Here is a 17,787-nt window from a genome sequence, read left to right as displayed (position 1 = left end):
ATCATGATAAATGTTTATTATTCATGCTAGAATTGTATTAACCGGAAACATAATACATGTGTGAATACATAGACAAACAGAGTGTCACTAGTATGCCTCTACTTGACTAGCTCGTTGATCAAAGATGGTTATGTTTCCTAGCCATAGACATGAGTTGTCATTTGATTAACGGGATCACATCATTAGGAGAATGATATGATTGACATGACCCACTCCGTTATCTTAGCACCCGATCGTTTAGTATGTTGCTATTGCTTTCTTCATGACTTATACATGTTCCTATGACTATGAGATTATGCAACTCCCGTTTGCCGGAGGAACACTTTGTGTGCTACCAAATGTCACAACGTAACTGGGTGATTATAAAGGTGCTCTACAGGTGTCTCCAAAGGTACATGTTGGGTTGGCGTATTTCGAGATTAGGATTTGTCACTCCGATTGTCGGAGAGGTATCTCACGGCCCTCTCGGTAATGCACATCACATAAGCCTTGCAAGCATCGCAACTAATGAGTTAGTTGCGAGATGATGTATTACGGAACGAGTAAAGAGACTTGCCGGTAACGAGATTGAACTAGGTATTGGATACCGACGATCAAATCTCGGGCAAGTAACATACCAATGACAAAGGGAACAACGTATGTTGTTATGCGGTCTGACCGATAAAGATCTTCGTAGAATATGTAGGAGCCAATATGGGCATCCAGGTCCCGCTATTGGTTATTGACTGGAGACGTGTCTCGGTCATGTCTACATTGTTCTCGAACCGTAGGGTCCGCACGCTTAAGGTTTCGATGACAGTTTTATTATGAGTTTATGAGTTTTGATGTACCGAAGGAGTTCGGAGTCCCGGATGAGATCGGGATATGAAGAGGAGTCTCGAAATGGTCGAGACGTAAAGATCGATATATTGGACGACTTTATTCGGACTTCGTAAAGGTTCCGAGTGATTCGGGTATTTTTCGGAGTACCGGAGAGTTACGGGAATTCGCCGGGAGAAGTATTGGGCCTTATTGGGCCATATGGGAAAGAGCGAGGGGCTGCCTAGGGCAGGGCCCCCCCCCCAAGGCCTAGTCCGAATTGGACTAGGGGGAGGGGCCGCGCCCCCTCCTTCCTTCCCTTCTCCCTTCCCCTTCCTTGTCTCCTACTCCTAATACATGGAAGGACTCCTAGTTGGACTAGGAAAGGGGGAATCCTACTCCCGGTGGGAGTAGGACTCCCCTAGGGCGCGCCATAGAGAGGGCCGGCCCTCCCCTCCTCCACTCCTTTATATACAGGGGCAGGGGGCACCCCATAGACACACAAGTTGATCTTCGTGATCGTTCCTTAGCCATGTGCGGTGCCCCCTCCATGATATTACACCTCGGTCATATTGTAGCGGTGCTTAGGCGAAGCCCTGCGATGGTTGAACATCAAGATCGTCACCACGCCGTCGTGCTGACAGAACTCCTCCCCGAAGCTTTGCTGGATCGGAGCCCGGGGAGCGTCATCGAGCTGAACATGTGCCAAGAACTCAGAGGTGCCGGAGTAACGGTGCTTGGATCGGTTGGACCGGGAAGACGTACGACTACTTCCTCTATGTTGCGTCAATGCTTCCGCTTCGATCTACGAGGGTACGTAGACAACACTCTCCCCTCTCGTTGCTGTGCATCACCATGATCTTGCGTGTGCGTAGGAATTTTTTTGAAATTACTACGTTCCCCAGCAGGCTGAAGGTCCGGTGGCTAGCCGGACTGGTGAGTTTTCCGAACTAAACCGGCAACTTGATGCGGCAGATGCCGACATTGTGCTTGTAAACAAGCGGCTTGACGAGGCGCAGGGTATGTATTCTCCAATGGTTAACATATATTAAGAGGAGCATGATGCTAGTATCTGTAATATGCTGTGACAACAGATGGAGCTGCCGCCATGGAGACCCTTCGTGTGGAACTTACCCAAGCCAAGGAACAAGCCAGGGAGAGTGATGCGGCCGCCCTTAAGGCGGTCGAAGAGCTAAGAGCCGAACAGGCTGCGCATTGTCAGCGCAAAGAGAAAGTAGCCAAGATGGCTGTTGATTTGAAAGATGCCGCCGACCGTTATGAGCTTCTTGAGAAGGAAAGCCAAGCAAAGGCAGCGGACCTGGAGAGAGCCAAGGTAGCAGCCAAGGAAGCCCGCTCTAAAATCATAGCGGCGAAGGAGGAGCTATGTCAAGCCGGAGATATCGCGGCTGGGAAGCCCTCTTTGTTGCGGACGAAGTTCAGAGATCCTAAGTATGCCCTTCTGGATCAATTATGGAGTTCTGCAAATGCGTACTTGGATTTGGCAGTGAGTGTTGCTGATGCGACCGAGTATTTCCGAGACCAAAAAGATTGCGAAGTGGAGAAGCTGTTCTGGTCACAATTCAATGCTCCGGTGCGTCCGCTGCTGCTAAATGAGCAGATGGCTGAGTGGGCCGAGCTCCATAGGTTGTCTGGGCTTGCCATGAGGTCTGTTGTGGACCATCTTTGGCCGGGAGGACCTAGGCCGAATAGTTATTTTAGCTTGGTGCAACGATTCCTTGGTGCTGTGGCGCATATCGATGCTGTGAAGAGGTCGGCGTGTATAGAGGGTGCGCGGATGGCTCTTGCCCGTGTCAAGACATGCTGGGCAGAGATGGATGCCACCGTTATTGCAACCCAGAGTTCGGACGTAGGCCGGGTAGCGGCCGAGCATTATTTTGAAGAAGTCCTAGAAGGCGCTTGTTTAATAGAGGCTCAGTGCTCGAAGGGTATCATGTTTTAGTGACATGTATCCCAATTGTAAGAACAATGCTGTTTGAATTATAAAGGTTGTGTTTATACTTTTTCCTGAAAGTATTATTATGCCTCCTGTGCGTCCGTTTATGTACATATGTATATGTAACCTGAAAGTTTGCAGTCGTCGGCTTCAGCCCCCACGCATATAATGCGGGGGTGTTCGCAAAAACGCGTGTTCACACTTGATCCAACGTCTTGGTCCATTGAGGAGGTGGTAGCATAGCGAACGAGGCAATCGGACTATATTGCTTTAACACTTTCACTTAACCATAGGAGTTTGACAGTGGGACTACTATATAGCCCCTGGTATCTCCGCGCTCGTCCGAATACGGGGCGCGTACGTACATGACCGGGAAACGGCCCTTCGTTAATGCGGAGGAATCCCGAAGATTCCGCTAAGTCATCGAGTGGTTGACCAGTCTTGCGCTTTATCATGACAGTCAGTTTTCGGCTTTCTCTACTGAGGTGCTTGTCCGAATGAACCAGGGCACAATCGCAGTAGTTCTCCCGGTGCCACCTTAGCCGATAGAGTGGAACGTAAGGTAGCAAAACGCGGGAGCCGGGCAAACCCAACATTTGACCAAAGACATGATTCGGAGCTGATGCATATAAGGCCAAACTCGCGATGCCGAACACTCCCTAAGGTATTCGGACTTTACAACATATACTGGGCTGAGTAATGCCCTCGATAATGAACCTTGAAGTTCCAGGTACGAGCATTAGTCTGACGTGGCGAAATGCCAATAACGCCAGAATCCCTCTCGGTTGTGTTTAAGTATCCGGGGGATGTGAAGCAACAAGAGACAGTAAGAAAGGTTTCAGGGTCTTAATCTAAAGAGAAACCTTTGAGTGGGGCCCTACTGCATGTCTGCGCCTGTGTCTCCGTTGTGCCATATCCTGGAAGGGTGTAGCACGATTATCATCTATAAAAGACAAAAATCCAGCCCAAAGTCTGCGTGCAAGAAAAGAAAAAATTGGTTATTCTTAATAAACCGGTAGAATGTGAAATATATATTTGTGTTAATACGGTCAAGCCGAACTATGGCCCTTTTTTACACGCGGGAAGCCCTTGGTACCGCCTATGGGGGTATATCCATCAACCCAATCTCAGGTTTTATCTAAGCTGTTACAGCTAGTGATACGCCGGACTCGTCTAGCCGTGTCCGTGGTCTTGACGACCGATTGTTTTTGTATGTTGGCGAGGCCATTTAGTGGTCGGTCGCTAAGGCCGCCGCATATTCTTCCGCGCATAAGGAACACTCAGTGTTTCCGCTAACGATGATGATGTCGCGTGGACCGGGCATTTTGAGCTTACACTACTGGGAAAAGGCATGCTAGTGGCGCACCAATTTTGCCTTCTAATGGCGCACTACTGGTGCACCACTGGCATCACGCCATTAGAATTAAATTCTAATGGCGCACCACTGGTGCGCCATTAGTACCTGGTGTTCTAATGGTGCACCACGTAGTGCGCCATTAGTATAGCCTGCAGTGCGCCATTAGTATAGGCCACGGTGCGCCATTAATATTTTGAATTTTGAAGGTGGGAAAATAGTAGTGGCGCACCGTCTAACCCCCACCGTGCGCCATTGCTATTTTTGAATTTTGAATTTGGATCTGGATCGTGATTTTTTTGCCCATTTTTTGCTCTCTTTTTTGCTTGTTTTTTGGCATGATATTATTTCAATTTTTTTCTTGTTTTTGGATCTTGTACGTTCTTTTGCCGTGTTCTTTTGCCATGTTCTTTTGCCGGAGAGGAGGATGAGGAGGTCACCGGAGAGGCGCTCGCCTACATCGCCGGAGAGGAGGAGGAGGTCGTCGGAGAGGAGTTCACCGGAGCATCGGAGAGGAGGAAGGAGAAACCATGAGGGGATGGGAGGAGAGGAGGGAGGACGAGCTCACCGGAGAGGAGGGAGGAGGAGCTCACCGGAGAGGAGGGAGGAGGAGCTCACCGGAGAGGAGGGAGGAGAAACCGTGAGGGGAGGGGAGGGGAGGAGAGGAGGAAGGAGGAGGTCGTCGGAGAGGAGGAGGAGGAGGTCGCCGGAGAGGAGGAGGGTAGTATGGTGGAGGAGAGAAGGGAGGATGGAGTGGAGGAGAGGAGGAGATGGAGTGGAGGAGAGGTGGAGTGGAGGAGAAGAATGAAGAGGTAAGGAGGAGAGGACCACGCCCAGCCATATATACGGCATAGTAATGGCGCACCTGCCCACGGTGCGCCATTACTAACTCTTTTTTTATTTTTTTTATTTATTTTGAATTTTGAAGGCGGGAAGATACTAATGGTGCACCATGGGCAGGTGCGCCATTAGTAACTTTTTTTTATTTTTTGACTTATTTTGAATTTTGAAGGCGGTAAGATAGTAATGGCGCACCATGGGCAGGTGCGCCATTAGTAAGTTTGAATTTTTTTTGAATTTTTTTGCCTCTCCAGATCTTAAAAGCCCCGTATCTTTTTTCTATTAGGTTTTTGAGGATTTTGAAAATGTTTAACGGGGTTCCCCCAATTAAATTCAGATGTAACTTTTCGAGTAGATGATTTTTCATATAAAAAACTTTTTCATCCGAGTTCGTACGCAAAAGTTATGCCCATTTTACAAATTCTCGAGAGATTTTGCAAATAAAGTCAAAATTCATATTGGTAAATTTTCACAACAACTAGACCACATATCACATGGGAAACTTATTTTCTTTTACTTTTTTTATATTGCCATCATTTTATTATTATTTTTTAAACTGAAAAGGCGGTCCACGGGGGGGGGGGGGGGGGTGTGCATTCGGTGGAAGTGGTGGCCAAGTTACTAATGGCGCACCGTGGGATGGTGCGCCATTACTAGTTCAACTAGTAATGGTGCACCATCCCACGGTGCGCCCTTAGTAGTCTAAAAAATAAAAATAAAAAAAATTGAAATTTTTTTGAAAAATAATTACTAATGGCGCATCGTGGGAGTGGTGCGCCATTACTAGTTGAACTAGTAATGGCGCACTATCCCACGGTGCGCCATTAGTAGTTTTGAAAAAAATAAAAAAATTACTAATGGTGCACCGTGGATGTGGTGCGCCATTAGTATTTGCACACTAATGGCGCACCAACACATGGTGCGCCATTAGTATTTAGTAATGGCGCACCACATGTACAATGCGCCATTAGTGTCCATATTGGCTATAGCTGTTTTTGTAGTAGTGTTAAGATAAGCATAATGCGGTACTGCGTTAAAACGAGCGAAGGCCGTTCTTTCGAGTAATGCTTGATAGCCGCTTCGGAATGGAGTGATGTCGAAGGTCCTCGAAAGTTGTCGGGGGAACCGAATACAACCTCTAATATGAGGGAGCCCGTGCAGCGGGCCTCCTTGCCTGGTACTACTCATTTAAAGGTAGTATTGTTTTGGCTAATGCTTGTTGGGTCTATCCCCATTTTGCGGACTGTGTCCTGGTATATCAGATTAAGACTACTACCGCCGTCCATGAGGACTCGGGTGAGATGGTATCCATTGATTACTGGATCGAGCACCAAGGCAGCCGATCCTCCGTGCCGGACAATGGTCGGGCTATCCCGGGGATCAAAAGTGATCGGGCAGGCCAACCAGGGGTTTAACTTAGGGGTGACGGGCTCTACAGCGAGTGTGTCTCGGGGTGCATGTTTGCTTCTCCTCTTCGTCACGTGGATCATGTTTACTGTTTTAACCTCTGGTGGGAATTTTTTCTGTCCCCCGGTGCTTTGCTGGCGAGGCTCATCCTCCTCTTCACTTGGTGTCTCCCTCCCCGTGTGTCCGGCATTTAGCTTACCGGCCTGCTTGAAGACCCAACATTCTCTGTGCATGTGATTTGCATGTTTATCAGGGGTGCCATGAATCTGACATAGTTTGTCTAGAATCCTGTTTAGGCTGGACTGTTGAAAGCACAAGTGCTCCCTGGGTGGTTTTGGTAATTAATGTCAACATATTTCTTGTTGGACTAACACCTTTACCTAGTATGTTTCAGAGAGTTCAACAATAAAGTGGCATGGACTAGAGGATGTCGAACCCCTTCAAGATGCTAAGGACAAAGGATTGGCTCAAGCTTCAAGATCAAGACTCTACATTTTATATTTTAGTGATCCAAGATCACATTGAGTCTATAGGAAAAGTCAATACTATCAAGAGGGGATGAGGTGTTGCTTAATGGCTTGCTTGCTCAAGGTGCTTAGTGATATGCTCCAAAACCCTCAACTGCCTTCTCACATCCACATATGACCTAAACCAAAAGTCAAACTCGACCCCACCGATTCTTTCTATTCGGCGCCACCGAGTTTCATATGTCATAGCCACTGCCACAAACCCTAGCAAATCGGCCTCACCGATAGGGATCTCGGTCTCACCGAGATGGGATTGTAATCTCTCTGTGTATGTCCATTACCAAAATCGGTCTCACCGAGTTTGAGAAATCGGTACTACCGAGATTACAATGCAAACTTTCTGGTTAGCTTATTACCAAAATCGGTCCCACCGAGTTTGTGTAATCGGTCTTACCGAGTTTGCCTGACCAACTCTCTGGTTAGCTTATTACCAAAATCGGCCCCACCGAGTTTGTGTAATCGGTCTCACCGAGATTACGTTATGCCCTAACCCTAACCATATCGGTCCTACCGAGTTGCATCTCAGTCCCACCGAAAATCCTAACGGTCACTAGGTTTGCTAAATCGGTCCGACCGAGTTTAACCATTCGGTCCCACCGAGTTTGGCAGATTGTGTGTAACGGTTAGATTTTGTGTGGAGGCTATATATACCCCTCCACCCAGTCTTCATTCGTGGAGAAAGCCATCAGAACGAACCTACACTTCCAATACACATTTTCTGAGAGAGAACCACCTACACTTGTGTTGAGGTCAAGATATTCCATTCCAACCATATGAATCTTGATCTCTAGCCTTCCCCAAGTTGCTTTCCACTCAAATACTCTTTCCACCAAATCCATATCCTGTGAGAGAGAGTTGAGTGTTGGGGAGACTATCATTTGAAGCACAAGAGCAAGGAGTTCATCATCAACACACCATTTGTTACTTCTTGGAGAGCGGTGTCTCCTAGATTGGCTAGGTGTCACTTGGGAGCCTCCGACAAGATTGTGGAGTTGAACCAAGGAGTTTGTAAGGGCAAGGAGATTGCCTACTTCGTGAAGATCTACCGCTAGTGAGGCAAGTCCTTCATGGGCGACGACTATGATGGAATAGACAAGGTTGCTTCTTCGTGGACCCTTTGTGGGTGGATCCCTCCGTGGACTCGCGCAACCGTTACCCTCCGTGGGTTGAAGTCTCCATCAACATGGATGTACGATAGCACCACCTATCGGAACCACGACAAAAACATCTGTGTTTCCAATTGCGTTTGAATACTCCAAACCCTTCCCTTTACATTCTTGCAAGTTGCATGCTTTACTTTCCGCTGCTCATATACTCTTTGCATGCTTGCTTGATATGTATTGTGTTTGTTAAAATTGTGCTTAAACTCCACTCCAACCTAAGAATATTAAAAACTGCAACTTTTGGCACTTAGTGTCTAATCACCCCCCCTCTAGACACCTCTTCTCGATCCTTTCAACTATCCATCTCTGTTGCCTTTAAAAGGCTTTTTCCATTGACCGGGTTGAGAGCCCCTAAATCTGGCGTTTACTGTCGTATTGTCTGGGTTGTCTTCATTGTTTTGATGCTTGCTTTTGTTGCGTCGTGGTTTTCCATTGCCATCCCTGACTTCGGATGTGCCTGGGTCGCTGGTGCTACTACGGGCCAGCCAGCTATCTTCGCCCACGCAAAAGCGGGTCATAAGGCTTGTTAGGGTTGCCATTGTCCTCGGTTTTTCCTGGCCGAGGTGTCCGGCGAGCCATTCATCCTGGATACTATGTTTGAAAGCTGCTAAGGCTTCAGCGTCCGGGCAATCGATAATTTGATTCTTCTTAGTGAGAAATATGTTCCAAAGCTTCCGGGCTGACTCTCCGGGCTGTTGAATTATATGACTAAGATCGTCTGCGTCCGGAGGTCGGACATAAGTTCCTTGAAAATTAGCCCTAAAAGCGTCCTCAAGCTCCTCCCAACTTCCAATTGAATTTTCGGGGAGGCTCTTCAGCTAGTGCCGAGCTGGTCCTTTCAGCTTGAGGATAAAGTATTTGATGGCGTGGAGGTCGTCTCCGCGAGCCATATGGATATGGAGGATGAAGTCCTCAATCCAGACCCCGGGGTCTGTCGTTCCGTCGTACGCCTCTATGTTCACGGGTTTGAATCCCTCTGGAAATTCGTGATCCAGCACCTCATCGGTGAAACATAGGGGGTGTGCGGCACCCCTGTATTTGGATGTGTCCCAGCGTTCCGACGGTTGTAGCATTTGGTTTTGATTGTGCGCTGGAGCACGCTTCCTAGATCCGTAGATGGATCTGGTCACACCGGCATTTTGATGTAAGTCCTTGCGTGGATCGTGTGCTGGCTTGTGTGCGGCCTCGTTAGCCGCCCTATCACGGCCACGAGGTGGTCGATCCGACTGATCAGCCGCTTTATTTTTCGGTTGTATAGGCTCTAAAGCCTTGTCATCAAATTCGGGCAACAACTTGCGCTTTGGATAGCTCTTTGTGTGGTAAGTACCACCATACTTTTCTTCATTGTCGAGCACTTTTTTCCATCTACTGTTGAGCATATTCTACGCGGCCTTAAGCCTTTGCTTCTGCTTCTTCAGACTCCTCGCAGTGGCAATAAGCCTTCTATGGAGGTTCTCTTGTTCCAAGTGCCTTTCGGGGATGATGTTTGCATCTTTGTCTGGACCGTTTCCTCTCTAGAGGGAGATTGATGAGCTTTATCCTCGGCGTCGTCGTGTTCGGATAGCGGATCCGTACTATGTTCGCCAGTTGCTGGTTCATCCTGCTCTATTGCTGGATCCATGTGGTCGTCATTTCCTTTGGATTCGACCGGGGTGTTATTCTTTCTTGCGCTGTTATCGCTGTTGAGGCGGGATTTAGAGCGGCGCCTACGTCGTCGCTTTGGTTGCTTCTCGAGGAAATTGTCCTTCGCTGCATCCTTCCATTCCTCATCATTGTTCTCTTTGGGTGTATCCACCATGTATATATCGTGTGATGAGGTGGCAGTCCAGCGCCCTGTGGGCGGTGGTTCCTGTTCGTCTCCTGCATCGTCGTCCATACCGTCGATGTCTTTAGAGCCGAAATCGAGCATGTCGGTTAAATCATCGACAGTGGCTACTAAGTGGGTGGTGGGTGGGCAGCGAATTTCTTTGTCGTCGGCACCCCATTCTAGCCGGACATAGTTCGACCAAGGGTCCCCTGACAAGGAGAGAGACCTTAATGAATTTAGCACATTGCCCAAAGGCGAGTGCTGAAAGATATCCGCGGAGGTAAACTCCATGATCGGTGCCCAATCAGATTCGATAGGCATGGATGCAAGCGGTTCGGGGCCTGTGGCCGGGGATGAATCTGAGGATCCGGCGACATAGGTCTCATAAGAGGTGAAGTCGGTATTTGGCTCTATGGCCACTGAGCGTGTGGCCTCTGAGGCGGGGTCCATCCGCCCGTCCTCGGATGGCGCAATCGACTCCGGATCTAGGGCCGGAGTAGGCATAGGTGTGATCTCCCGAACACCGTCCGGCGGCAGAGCTAAGTCGTGCCCGTCATGACTGTGTGGCGCACCTGACATGGGCTCGAATCCGTCAAAGATCAAGTCTCCGTGGATGTCGGCAGTGTAATTTAAATTTTCGAACCTGACCTGACGGCCGGGGGCGTAGCTCTCGATCTGCTCCAGATGGCCAAGCGAGTTGGCCCGCAGTACGAAGCCGCCAAATACGAAGATCTATCCGGGGAGGAAAACCTCACCTTGGATCGCATCGTTATCGATGATTGAAGGAGCCATCAAGCCTTTATCGCGACAACACAGTGGAACGCTCAATGAAAGCACCAATGTCGGTGTCAAAACCGGCGGATCTCGGGTAGGGGGTCCCGAACTATGCGTCTAAGGCGGATGGTAACAAGAGGCGGGGGACACGATGTTTACCCAGGTTCGGGCCCTCCCGATGGAGGTAATACCCTACTTCCTGCTTGATTGATCTTGATGATATGAGTATTACAAGAGTTTATCTACCACGAGATCATAGAGGCTAAACCCTAGAAGCTAGCCTATGGTATGATTGTTGTTCGTCCTATGGACTAAAACCCTCCGGTTTATATAGACACCGGAGGGGGCTAGGGTTACACAGAGTCGGTTACAAGGGAGGAGATCTACATATCCGTATTGCCAAGCTTACCTTCCACGCCAAGGAGAGTCCCATCCGGACACGGGACGAAGTCTTCAATCTTGTATCTTCATAGTCCAACAGTCCGGCCAAAGGATATAGTCCGGCTGTCCGGAGACCCCCTAATCCAGGACTCCCTTAGCCACCGCCTAGGCGGCACCAGCGTACACAACCGGTGTCTTGCCCGGTTCTTCTCTTTCAAGGACCTCCGTCGATCCCACATGGGCTTCATGGAAGCGGAGCCGCCGCCTTCCTCTCCCGTTGAAGCATCGACGGGGGGTTCCACTCTGATGAGTGGCGGCGTTGTGCTGAAGCATAAACCTCCAGGGTCCTGCAGTCCGGTGATCGGGCTGCCGGATATGAGGAAGACAAAGGGATCCACGGGCGCCGATTTAGATTAGGTATTATTATACCTTTAGAGCCGGACTAGCACCGTTGATGTAAATTTAATGAAATCCATCGTGTTTATATGAAAATCTGAGTGTTTTTTTATATGAAATCCGTCATGTTTGCATGAAATCTGGCCGTGTTTGCACGAATTTCGTCCGATTGGTTTGAGTTGTTGTGAAAATGTATGCGGCTATGGTTTGGATGGCTGTCTCCCGCATCCGTGTCCGCGGACTGGTCCCCTCCCCCTGTCCGCGGACGGATGCGGGAGGTTTTTTGCGAGTTGCCGTTGGAGATGCCCGGAGAGCAAACAGTAACTTCATAACTATATGTGCGTTGCACGTGCATGTTTACTAGTCAACTTAGTACTAACACTGCGAACCAACTTGTGGTTGGATGGTTAGAGAGACAGTGGTATTCTCAACCCACCAGGGTCCAAGTCTTTCACTGGGAGGAGACGTCCCCGTTGACGACGAGACACCTACGATGACTTCGTAAATCTCAAAATGATATGCCGGCTCAGTCTCTCGAAGGTGCTCATAAAGGCAGGATGTGTGTGCGTTCATAGGGGTGAGTGTATGCGCGTATGTATGAGCGCTTGCATCTGTACTATGTTATAAAAAACTTACTTTTTTTGAGACAAAACAAACTTAGTACTAGCACTAGAGTTGCTCTTAGCAATGTTTGAGAAAAGGAGTTTTTTTAAGACAATTTGAGAAAGGAGTAGAATGGGGGATAGCGTGAGAGAAAAGAAGCTGGGGTCGAGTTTCAAAAAAAAAAAAGAAGCTGGGGTCCCGTCGCTTGGGCCCGGCGTTTCTTGGGCCAGACTACTGGGCTCTTGGCGGGCTGAGCGTAAGGCGGAGTACAAGTACCCCAACCCAGCTGTTTCGTTGAAACCCTAATCTCATATAGGACCAGGCGGCGGCGGCGGCGGCGGCGCGGCGGCGAGTATACTCGTAGACAGCAAGCCTGAATCCCCAAAAAAACTAGAGAGCGAGAGGATTTGGAAATCCCAGATCTTTGAAGGAGATGGAGATGGAGATCGAGAGGGACTCCCAGGAGCAGAGGAGGATGTGGATCGCAGACCACTCGTTGAAGCATGCGAAGATGCTAGCAGAGTTCGGCTATGATATGCCGAGCAGGAAGACCACTATGTCCCTGAGGAAGGAGGCCTCCACGTCCCTGAGGTTGGAAGATGGAGGCTTGGTTGACGCTCTTTGTCGCCACCGTGAGATCCTGAGGAGGGAAACCAACTTCTTGATGGGGGAGGTCAATTCACGGGCGCTTGCAACTTTAGGCGGAAGGAAGGCTTACAGGGAGTCGATCCAACGGGAGAACAATGTCGCCGTCGCTCTTCTCCGATTCGTTCGCCTCAAGAACGGTCGACTTGGTGGGGGTGAGCTTGCCCCACTTTGTCACCAGCCATGAGGAGTCCCTGGATCTTCTCTTGCGCGAGTCGGATCATCTGGGCCGCCGGATCCAGTCTCTGGCGTCCATAATGAGGAAATTTGATATCCCCGTCTCCTCCGACAAGCCCAAAAAGCTGCTGTTTCTCATGTCACGCGCAGCTGTGATAATCTCCAAGACTATGAAGAATTATTCCAAGGAGGATGCTACTTCTTCAAAGCTTCTTCACCGTGCCCACTGGGAATCTATATGGGGCAGTCAGATGGCAAGCCATGGTGTCTTCGATGATATAAGTATTTTTGTTGTCAGCTTGCTTTCTTCTTCTTAATTACTACCCATGTCCCGTTCAATTAATAATGCAATCGGACCACTCTCTATTTTCACTCTTCGTATACTTGCTTAATTAATTTTGTAATTTGTTAATATAGATTTTTTTTGCGGTTGATTAAGATAGATTTTCTAACAATGCACTCTTGTTTGACTTTGATTTTGGTGCTGCACGCAGCCACACTGAGTCCTATGCAATTCACGCCATCCACACCTGGTATTACTCCCTACTCTGCTACCACCTGCCCAGCATTGCAGATCTACTCTATCAAAATTGTTGACCTCAACGTCAACTTGAGCTGGCCGCTCCGAGTGTACGGTGTTGTCGCCGCCAGAGACACTGTGGACCGCAACCGCAACCTTCTCTTCTACCGGTCCAGGGCTAACTACCAATTAGTCGAGAAAGATGTATGTATAAATACTAAGTCTTCTCCTTAATTTGCTTGCTTGTCCATTTTTCAATTAAGTGTTAGTAATGATAAGTCGAACGATAACGATGGTGCTTCCAGGATCCTTTTTTGCGCTTGACTGGCCCGTCTCGCGCAATTTTGGCCAGCAACCCGGTGACATTTGAAGTTGAACTAAAAACTGTGTATCCTGGAGCGGAGCCGGATCCCCAAGGCGCATTGCTCTCTTGCGTCTATGATTGGCGCGCCGTGCAGGATACCACCCCTATGTTCCTTGGCTATGCTTGTTCTGCACAGTTAAGCCTTGAGCAACTTCCTAGAGCAATCCAGGCCACTATCATGGGTGTCCACATTGTTGATGGCTCATGGCCTCCTAAATATGGATGCCGGGTTTCTTGCTCCTTGTCTGCTCCAGATGATCCCACTCCTAGGGAAGTGTTGTTGCTTGATTGTTCCCGTTCTGATGCTGAAAAAAAAAAGCCCTGTTGGATCAGATGGCTACTTTGGTCTGGCAAGGAATGTTGTTTCAGCTGAACTACAATCAACACTGAAAGTTGTCATACAAGCCCAGTCGTGGAGGCATGGTGGTGCACAGGGTCATGTCGAGTTCCCTGTCCAACAATACTGCCAAACAAGCAAGGGTTCATGTGTTGTAGGCATGTGTAAGGTCGAGGTTGTTGTTGCTTGGTCCCTCCTTGTCGAGAACAAGCTGAATCTCATGCTTTGAGACGTGAGATCTACTATGTAAGAGTCAGCTCTAGCTTGCGACTCATCTTGACCCAGATATTCGTGTACTGACTATTAGCTTATCTTGTGAAACATTGTTATGCTGGTGGTTTGCTAGCATGTTAAGCATTTCTGTTCGGACCAACTATGTAAGATGTTGAGTATCAGTTCTGGTTTCTGTCATCCAACTATATATAACTTGTATGTCATGTCGTGAAGTGTTCTGTTTTGATTAATTTGTAGTTGTGGTGTCTTTTGTTACTGTGTTGGTTTGTTAAAATGTAAGTCTTTGTGTATAGATTTGTTCGCACTTGAGTCTATGTAGTATCACATCATCATTAGTGGCTTCTATTACATTACATTCTAACTCAACAAATCTATACTACATATAGTCAAACCAAATATTGCCATAACAACAGAACATGCTGCAGGAACTGCCTGGCTGCTTCCAAGAAACTGGGTAGCAAGAAGCCCGGCTAGGGTGGAGCTCTGCATTCCAGTGCACACTGAAATAGTCTTGTTTCATAAAGGTGCAATAAGAAATTTAATTAGTTAATGGAAAGGGGTTATGCCCGGTTCTAAAATATATATATTTGGTTTGACTCTTGCATCATACCGGGGAAGTGGCATGCGAATAAGGGACGTTCCTTCGAGATTCTTTCCACAAGCTTCCGCTGATGCGGGATCATGAGAGGCTGGATTTAGCATTGAAATTCTTTCAAGGCCTCCCGGTTTCAGAAACTTGGCTGCCCTTTGGGGATGCAGTTACAGGGGTGTCCTGCGGCTCATCCAGCAATCAGGCATACCATAGCTACAAAACGCAGAACTGCAAACTGGAGATTGTGCAAACTAAGCAGCGGCTGGGAACAACTGTAACGAACCCAGGGTTGCTAGGATCGAAACAAGGGTCAATCGGGGAAAATAAATCGAGTTCAGCTTGTTGCTTGAGAAAGAAGAAGGTGAGGTACAGGAGAAGGAGGTGAGATACAGAGAAGGTTATGTGAGATACAGAGTTCACACAATACACGCATGCCCTCTCTCTGCCTACCACGCACACTTAAGTAACCACACACACACAGCTCTGCCCGTGGGCCTACATGTCTGGCGACTGTGTCCACTCTTTCCTTGTCCACTGCATCATCAGTGGGATGCAGGTGTGACATGCCCCTCTTCTTCAGAGAAAGCCCCGTCTTCCATTTGTGTTTCATCTTCAGGCGTTGTCTGGTTTTGACCGGTCATCGTCTCGCGCCAAATACTCGCCGCCGGAAATCGTTGCCGTAGTGTTTCATAGTCCTCCCAGGTTGTGCCCGACGCTGAAGAAGACCAACGAATGCGGAGCTGGACCAGCGCTTGATCGCCCTTCTTGACCATCCTGCGGTCCATGATTTCCGCTGGCTCGTTGTCGGTGATGGACAAGTCCGGTGGTCGTGGAAGCTCGGAGAACACCGGCAAGTAATTGGGTGTGAAGGGCTTCAGTTGCGAGACGTGGAAGACGTTGTGGATGCGGCTGTCAGTGGGTAGCTCCAGCTTGTATGCGAGCTTGCCGATGCGTGCCAGAATCTTGAAGGGCCCGAAGAATTTGTACGCCAACTTGGCGCACGGTCAATTGACGACAGAGGATTGCGCATATGGCTGTAGTTTGAGCAGCACAGAGTCGCCCACCTCGAATTTGCGCTCCATGCGATGGCGGTCGGCTTGCTTCTTGAACCGGTGTTGCGCACGAAGGATCTGTGCTCGTAGACGAGCCGTGTGTGCACCCCAGTCCCAGTGCTCGGCATCGAGGACCGGGGTTGTCTTGTCGTCCCAGAGGGCTATGGCGTCGAGGTTAGGTTCCACACCGTAGAGCGCCTTGAAGGGGGAAGAATTGATTGATGAATGAAAGGTAGAGTTGTACCAGAACTCCGCCGTTGGAAGCCAGCGACGCCAACGGTGCGGCACGTCATGGATCGCGCAACGGAGGTACATCTCCATGCATTGGTTGACGCGCTCACTTTGGCCATCGGTGTGGGGATGGTACGCCGTGGAGTACAACCGTTTGGTGCCCGCCGTGGTGAAGAGCTCTCGCCAGAGCGCGCTGGTGAAGACGCGGTCGCGGTCGGAGACGATAGAGTTGGGGAGGTCGTGGAGCTTGACGACATTGTCCCAAAAGACGCGCGCCACCTGCGCCGCGTTGAATGGATGATGAAGAGGGATGAAGTGTGCGAATTTTGTCAGCCGGTCAACGACCACCATGATCGAGTCGTGCCCTTCAGACTTTGGCAACCCCTCAAAGTCCATGGTGAGGTCCTGCCATGGCGCCGTGGGAATGGGGAGAGGAGCCAACAGTCCGGCCGGTCGGCGATGCTCATGTTTAGCCTGCTGACAGATTAAGCATTGTTTCACATAGTCCTCCACCTCCCGTTTCATGCCAGTCCAGAGAAACCTCTTCTTCAAGCGCTGGTAAGTTGCTGTGTTGCCTGAATGCTCACCGATCGCGCTGTCGTGCAGCGCACTGATCAGTTTGGTGCGCAGAGTTGTGTTGCTTCCAATCCAAAGGCGATCTTGGCGTCGAATCAGCCCCTTGTGCAGCTCGAACCCTTCCTCGTCGGGACTGTGGATGGCGAGCCGCGTTAGTTTCTCCTGAGCATCAGAGTCTGTGGCATATGAATTGGCCACTTCCTGTACCCAGGTAGGCTGACACAGCGAGAGCGCGGCCACATCCAGTGCTGCGCCCACCCGTGACAAGGCATCTGCCGCTCCGTTGTCCACTCCGCGCCGGTACTGAAACTTAAACTGCAGGCCAACCAAGTTGGACATTGCTTTGCGTTGCAAATCTGTCTCGAGCTGTTGATCACCCAGGTGGCACAGACTTTTGTGATCAGTGACAATGGTGAACTGGCGGTGTTGCAAATAAGCTCGCCACTTGTCCACCGCCATCATGACGGCCAAAAATTCCTTCTCGTAAGCTGAAAGCTTCTGGTTGCGCACACCCAAGGCCTTGCTGAAGTACGCCACCGGGTGTCCTTCTTGCACGAGCACGGCACAGATGCCCGTGTCGCAGGCGTCAGTCTCTATGCTGAACGGTTTGGTGAAGTCTGGCAATGTGAGCACTGGGGCACTGGCCATGGCACGTTTGAGGAGGTCGAAGGCGTCCTGCGCTTGTTTAGTCCACTGGAATCCTTTCTTCGTCACCAAATTCGTCAATGGCTTGGCGATGATGCCATACCGGGCTACAAATTTTCTGTAGTAGCCGGTGAGGCCAAGGAACCCACGTAGCTCCGTTGGTGTGGAGGGTGTCGGCCAGTTGAGCATGGCCTGGGTTTTCTCCGCGTCTGTTCCCACTCCGGTGCTTGAGATGATGTGACCAAGGTAGTCGATGCTCTCCTGAGCAAACGAGCACTTGGACAATTTGGCAAAAAGTTGGTGCTCTCGAAGAAGATCAAACACCAGCCGAAGATGCTCCTCGTGCTCCTGTAGTGATTCACTAAACACCAAGATGTCATCGAGAAAAATGATCACAAACTTGCGTACAT

General features: G+C 49.4%; 1 protein-coding gene across 1 annotated transcript; it reads left to right on the top strand.

Annotated features, from left to right (window-relative positions):
- The first annotated feature begins 12,317 nt into the window (after positions 1–12,317).
- On the top strand, positions 12,318–14,511 carry LOC123189991 (uncharacterized). Its single transcript, XM_044602529.1, has 3 exons — positions 12,318–13,108; positions 13,321–13,550; positions 13,652–14,511. Exons 1-3 carry the CDS (start codon positions 12,748–12,750, stop codon positions 14,081–14,083), a joined length of 1,023 nt encoding a protein of 340 aa, XP_044458464.1. The 5' UTR covers positions 12,318–12,747; the 3' UTR covers positions 14,084–14,511.
- Positions 14,512–17,787: the final 3,276 nt, after the last annotated feature.

This window comes from Triticum aestivum, chromosome 2A, assembly GCF_018294505.1.
Source record: "Triticum aestivum cultivar Chinese Spring chromosome 2A, IWGSC CS RefSeq v2.1, whole genome shotgun sequence".
In the NCBI taxonomy this organism is placed as follows: domain Eukaryota; kingdom Viridiplantae; phylum Streptophyta; class Magnoliopsida; order Poales; family Poaceae; genus Triticum; species Triticum aestivum.
This window is presented reverse-complemented; position numbering and strand designations above follow the sequence as displayed.

What these genes read in the sequence shown, in the direction of transcription:
- LOC123189991 (XM_044602529.1), top strand. Translation starts at nt 12,748, where the DNA reads ATGTCGCCGTCGCTCTTCTCCGATTCGTTCGCCTCAAGAACGGTCGAC. An exon ending in TGGTGTCTTCGATGATATAA is followed by an intron (nt 13,109 to 13,320) that starts GTATTTTTGTTG and finishes TGCTGCACGCAG; the next exon opens with CCACACTGAGTCCTATGCAA. An exon ending in ACCAATTAGTCGAGAAAGAT is followed by an intron (nt 13,551 to 13,651) that starts GTATGTATAAAT and finishes TGGTGCTTCCAG; the next exon opens with GATCCTTTTTTGCGCTTGAC.